General features: G+C 42.9%; 2 protein-coding genes across 2 annotated transcripts; both read right to left on the minus strand.

The window, feature by feature from the left end:
* Positions 1 to 1,202: 1,202 nt before the first annotated feature.
* Positions 1,203 to 2,261, minus strand: LOC124437283. Its single transcript, XM_046987276.1, has one exon. The coding sequence runs from the start codon at positions 2,259 to 2,261 to the stop codon at positions 1,203 to 1,205; it is 1,059 nt and encodes a 352-aa protein (XP_046843232.1).
* Positions 2,262 to 2,370: 109 nt separating this feature from the next.
* LOC124437284 lies at positions 2,371 to 3,696 on the minus strand. The gene has a single exon (XM_046987277.1). It carries the CDS (start codon positions 3,694 to 3,696, stop codon positions 2,371 to 2,373), a length of 1,326 nt encoding a protein of 441 aa, XP_046843233.1.
* Between the last annotated feature and the right edge of the window lie 2,630 nt (positions 3,697 to 6,326).

Genomic DNA, 6,326 nt, shown 5'->3' on the forward strand with positions numbered 1-6,326 from the left:
TTTGTGTTTTTTGCAGTGTCTTTTATATTCTTTGGTATGTAAAATGTAGGCAGGATGATTTCTGTGACTTTTTTTAAATCTTAACAAAAAGGATTCATAATATCTGGTCACATTAGTGCCTGTTTTTTTAATGCCCTTTCACAAAATCAAACATCCGACTGGTTTGCGCGTAGGCTGAGAACGAGAACTTTGTTGCATTGTAATAGTGTTGCTTCATGATGCTAATTTTTTTATCCGAGTAATCTGAATGGATTCTCAGGTTAGCAGTCCGATAGATGCGTGAGTCGGAATCGTATAGATTATAAGTAAATAATTTTTTATTCGATCTAGTAAATAATGATATAGTATAATTAACAAATGTGCAGTTTAACAGTATACCAAACGAAAATACATGAACTCACTTCTTTGCCGGGTCCTCACGATCTACATTAATTTCAATACAGGTTAGCCGATATAATAAAGTAATACAATGATGAAGCTTTCGCCCAGGTTAGCATGTGGTAACTGTCAGCTGCACTATAGACTCAAATCCTTTTTATCCCAATGAATATTGCGCGTCAAATTACGCGTCAGTTAAAACATGCATAAATTAAACTCCAGTGCTAAACAATTATATCCGTGCAGTTTGTCAGCAATCCATCCCCCCCCCCGATAAGGAAACATGACTTATCAGTTTATTTCTTCTGCTACTTGAATCACAGCAATCTTGGTGATTGGTCTCGAGTACTCTCCTGAACTTGTTTTGACCTTTACGTTTCGTACCTTTCCATCCTCTCTCGGGTACACTTCTACTATCCGTCCTACTGTCCACTTTCCTCGTACAGCATTTCCGTCAGCCACTATTACCACATCATCAACTCGCACATTTCTCTTTTCCTGATTCCATTTTTTCCTGGGGACAAGTAATGGAAATGTGTCTCTTGTCCATCGTTTCCAAAACGAGTCCACGATCTTTTGCACAAACTCCACCCTTCTTCTGGGGTTTTTGGTTTCTTGAAATGGACCTTGTGGTACTTGAACAGATGCTCTACCCAGGAGCATATCATTGGGGCACAAATATGAGCCGTCATCGGGATCATTCGGAGGTCGTCCAATTGGGCGTTGATTTACTAAGTTCGCTACTTCCAGTAAACAAGTATACAGCTCAAACGGAGTAAGTATGTGTTCTCCAATCGCTCTCTTCAGGGCTCGTTTGCAGCTTTTCACCATCGCCTCTGCACATCCGTTTTGATGTGGTGCCGCTGGGGTGCTAAACTTCCATTGTACTCCTTTTCCGCGCAGTAGTCTTGAAGTAGCCTTTTGTCAGCTCCTTGGATCATTTTGCGCAGATCGGTCAATGCACCAACAAACTGCGTACCGTTATCACTCAAGATTTCTGCTGGGTATCCCCGAATTGAGAAGAATCTTCGCAGAGTCTGGATAAATTCCATCGCTGAACAGTCGGTGGCGATTTCTAGGTGGACTGCTCGAGTATTTAGGCACGTAAAGATTACTCCGTAATGTTTCGTTCTCTTGTTTCTTCCCACTTTGACAGTCAGTGGTCCAAAGTAGTCGCATGCTGTGTAGTGGAACGGTGGGGAATGGGGTTGAAGTCGCTGTGGTGGTAAGTTGGCCATTATCTGTGATTCGGTTTTTGGGTTTGCTGCTCGACATGTGACACACTTTGCCTTGATGCTCTTTGCTAAATCGTGTGCTCGAATGATCCAATACATTCTTCTGATTTTTGCTACCGTAGTTGCCACCCCGTGGTGACCTCTTTTGTGAAACTCTTCCACTATCAATTTGGAGATTCGGTGATTATAGGGCAGGAGAGCAGGATGCTTGGTTTCGTAAGAAACTAATGAGTTATCAATTCTTCCGCCAACTCTAACAGTGCCTTCTTCATCGGTAAAAGGGCTCAGAGATCTTAATTCGTTAGATTTCAATTGTGCACGAATCTTTGTTTGAGCTCTTTTAATCCAGAATGTCCTACTTCTTTCGAGTTCTGCCGGTGTTAAGCAATCTCCTCTTGCTGTGTCCTTCGCTGTCGACCGTACCTTTGCTAATAATGTTGACTTAGCTCTCAAAACCCAAGCAGTAACTCGTACGAGCTTTCTCCAACTTGAAAACCTTTCACTGTCAATTACGTTTACTGACGTTGTCACTGCACCTACCAATTTTGAACTTCTACATTCCCTTTCAACTTCTTTTGCATCGGGTTTTGCGTTTTCGACCGGCCATTCTTCCTTTGGCAAGTACAGGAATTCAGGACCGTTTTCCATCTATCCGACAGCTCAACAACACGGAGACCACGGGATACATCATCTGCCACGTTCTGATCCGTTGGGATGTGTCTCCATTGAGCAGGTTGGACGTTGCTTTGTATTTCCCCTACTCGACTTGAAACAAATGGTTTGAGTCGTCTTCCTGGCTGCGGATCCACGCAAGAACAATTGCGCTGTCGGTAAACAAGACACTCTCTTTTAGTGGTATACGGAGTTCATTTTGGATGGTCTTGCATAAACGGCTGGCTAACACGGCTGCTTGTAGTTCTAATCTGGGTATTGTTAGCTCTTTCAATGGGGCGACTCGTGACTTTGCTGCAACAAACCGTACGTTCACCACTCCATTAGGTCCTATACTTCTCAAATATGCACATGTTCCAAATGCTTCTCGCGATGCGTCGGCAAAGGCACATAAGATCGGTGGCTCAATCATTACAACGGGACATAGACATCTTTCCAACGATATTTCGTTTAACTGATCCATCTCTTTAAAGTACGTCAACCATTTTGTTTGATCACTTTGCGATAGTTCATGGTCCCAGTCGAGTCCTTGCTGCCACAGTTCCTGCAAACCAATCTTTGCCCTTATAAGGTAAGGTGCTGCAAAGCCTATTGGGTCATATATTCTAGCGACTTGGCTTAGGATCTTCCTCTTTGTGAACTTTGGCTGTTGGGTGTGGCATATTTCTACTTTTACTTTATACTTAAGCACATCCTCTTTCTTGTTCCAGGCCAGGCCGAGCACTTTTGACTCTTGTTTTCCATGAGGAACATCAACTTCATTACCATCTTCTTGCTCGTCTTTCCTGTTCAACTCTCCGTTTGATTGCCATCCCTTCACATGAAACCCGCCATTATCAAGGATGCTGTCGATTGCTTTAGTCAACCCGATTGCTTCTTCATTTGTAGCAACTGAATCCAGAATATCGTCCATGTAAGAATTGTCCTTTATAACTTTTGCTGCTCTCGGGTTCTCTGATGCTCCTTCATCTGCAGTTTTCCGCAAGGCAACTTGAGCCATCGCTGGTGCAGGTTTGTCACCGAACGTAAGTACGTTCATAACGAAAGTGTCTGGAGGTCTATCAATCTCTAAATTCCTCCATAGGAATCGGTGTACCTGCTGGTCTTCGACAGGGATAAGGACTCGGTGGTACATCTTTGAGATGTCAGCAGTGAGGGCAACTTTATTTTCCCTAAAACGGAGAATAACTCCGAATAGAGAGTTCAGAAGATCAGGCCCCTTTTGCCAATAATCGTTCAGCTTATGTCCTCGGAACGTAGCGGACGAGTTGAACACGATGCGAACCGGGGTGCTTGTACTGTCAGGTCTTAGAACTGCATGGTGGGAGATGTAATGGACTGGTTGTTTGTGTTCCTTAACTTCCTTCTCAGATAACTTTCGAGAAAACCCCATGTTTTCCATTTCTGTCATCTTGTTGTTGTACGCTGCTGCTTGCGTAGGAATTTTCAATAATCGACGCTCAGTTGACTCTAGTCGTTTTAATGCCTGGATTCTGTTGTCTGGTAAGTCTTGGGGTTTTCTTCCATGGATATGGAATCATCCACTGCTTTCCAACCTTTTTTGCAGACTGTTCAATCACTTGCTTTTCTTCTCTTTCGGATTGGCTCAATTTTTCAGCTTCACAGGTGCACGGCTTTACTGTTACTCCCATGGCTTCGGTTGTCCAAAATTCTGATAAATCAACTGCTTCTGGGTACCTCACGTGTAATACAGTTGTTGTTGCATTGTTTGACTGTCCCGTTGATGATCCGAACAGAACCCAGCCGAGTGGCGATTCTCTCGCGACCACATGTTCGACTTGCTTTGTTTTACCCGTGTGCATGTATGCATGATCGATTCCAACAAGTAAGTCGACTTGGCCCTTTCCACGCTTCACCTTGTCCTTTGGTAGTCCGAGTTTTTCGATTGCATTCCTGGTATTGATTCCTTTGACATCCTCGCTGATATATGGTATTCCAACTGCAGTGACTGTATACTTCTTTGATTCTCCGATTCTGCTTACTTGAACTTTGTAGCTCTTTGTGCAGATTGACTCTTCCTCTCCACCTATTTTTATGATGTTAACGGAGATGTCTTTCCCTTTCAGACCGAGACTCTCCGCCGTTTCGCTGCGGATTAGACTTATCTGAGCTCCAGAATCCAGAAGAACGTTGCCGCACTTGTAGAGACCATTTGATCCGCAAATGTTAGCAGAAATCACTGGTAGGATTGAGTCGTTTAGACCAGTTACTGATGCAACGGTTGCACCTGACTTGTGCAGCAGCGGATGGTGACTGGATGTGCACTGGACTCCATTTTCATACTTGGTGCATTGCTTTCGCCTGTTGCAATTTGCTTGACGATGACCCCGACCCGCTTTCTTCAAACAGCTGAAACACACGTGATTATCTTTCGCAACTTTTATTCGCTCATCAACAGACATCGCTGCCAATTTTGACACTGGTCCGGCCAATGATTTGAGTTCTTGCAGAGCCAACACTTGAATCGGTTTTTACTTTCTTCCGTGACTGTACCATTGACATGATTGACTTTGCGTCGAGTGAGAGACGTACCACTCCTGACTGGGGCTGTTGCACGCATGCGCGACTTCATCTCAATTGTCATCCAATTCATCAACGCTTTAAGGGTTGCGGGCTTTTCTCTCTCTAAGTCTCTCGACCACACTTTTCGATCATCTGGACACATCTTTTGTTCAATTATGGATAGCATGTGGCTGTTATCCATGTCACTCGGAACCCCTACCTCTTTCAACGTGTTGAAACACCGCCTAACCAAATGAACTAAATCACAGAAACGCGCGTCTTCTCCTGTTTCTAGGGCTTTAAATTTAACGATGTCCTGCGTTATGGTGTCTGATACGTACCGAGGGTCCCCGTAAATGGAATCTAAGTATTCCCACGCTGCATCATAATCAGAACCAATACCTTTTATTAATTCAAGTGGTTTCTCTTTCAAACAAGTTCGCAGTAGTGTTATTGAATCTCGTTTTGTATATCTCGATTCAATTGCATGCTTGAAATCCGTACGAAATATTGCATATTCACGTACGTCGCCCGAAAATTTCGGTAGCTTTGGTTTTCCATTTGAAACCCGCAGGGACTTCGTGTATTTTCAGATTCATTTTTTACTTCAGATTGGAACGTAATTTGATTCGGAAAATTTTCCTCATTTGTTGGGCTTATTTCGGTGGGAGCGTTGACAGATTCCTCGGAAATTACCGCGTGGGAACTTTCCGCCACATTGCTCATTTCATCACCTACGCTGGTCGGGTTTTCCTCAATAACTGTGGGGCTCATATTACTTGCGCTGTCAACATTTTGCATTCCGATCATTCCAGACGAATTTTGCTCGTTTTGACTAATGCTAGTTTCTGAAGTTTTCACTGAAACCAATTGTTCGATATAATATTTTGCCTCAATATCAAGTTTTAAAATTCGTTTTGGCACTCATCTAACCAATGCTCTTCTGCTTCAAAAGCTTCATCGTTCATAATCAAATTTGCATAAAGCTCATGTTTCTCTACCACGTTGTCGAACGCTTGTTTTACTTTGACGAGATAGTCGCTTACCTCGTTTGCTGGTCTTTTATTTATACACAGATGATTCAAGGCCTTTCCCAGTCTTGTCAATGTAGACTTGGCTGCTCGGCGTTTGAGCTTAGCAGTCTTCAGTGCCTCGTCTTCGTTACTCATGGTTCAGGTTCTCCACGCGATTAATTTTTCTTCAGAAATCGAATGTTGTGGATTCTCAGGTTAGCAGTCCGATAGATGCGTGAGTCGGAATCGTATAGATTATAAGTAAATAATTTTTTATTCGATCTAGTAAATAATGATATAGTATAATTAACAAATGTGCAGTTTAACAGTATACCAAACGAAAATACATGAACTCACTTCTTTGCCGGGTCCTCACGATCTACATTAATTTCAATACAGGTTAGCCGATATAATAAAGTAATACAATGATGAAGCTTTCGCCCAGGTTAGCATGTGGTAACTGTCAGCTGCACTATAGACTCAAATCCCTTTTATCCCAATGAAT

This window comes from Xenia sp. Carnegie-2017, unplaced genomic scaffold (assembly GCF_021976095.1).
Source record: "Xenia sp. Carnegie-2017 unplaced genomic scaffold, XeniaSp_v1 HiC_scaffold_16, whole genome shotgun sequence".
Classification (NCBI taxonomy): Eukaryota; Metazoa; Cnidaria; class Anthozoa; order Malacalcyonacea; family Xeniidae; genus Xenia; species Xenia sp. Carnegie-2017.

Bases quoted from the DNA above. Each gene is read 5' to 3' on its own strand.
- LOC124437283 (XM_046987276.1), bottom strand. From the start codon at position 2,261: ATGGAAAACGGTCCTGAATTCCTGTACTTGCCAAAGGAAGAATGGCCG.
- LOC124437284 (XM_046987277.1), bottom strand. From the start codon at position 3,696: ATGACAGAAATGGAAAACATGGGGTTTTCTCGAAAGTTATCTGAGAAG.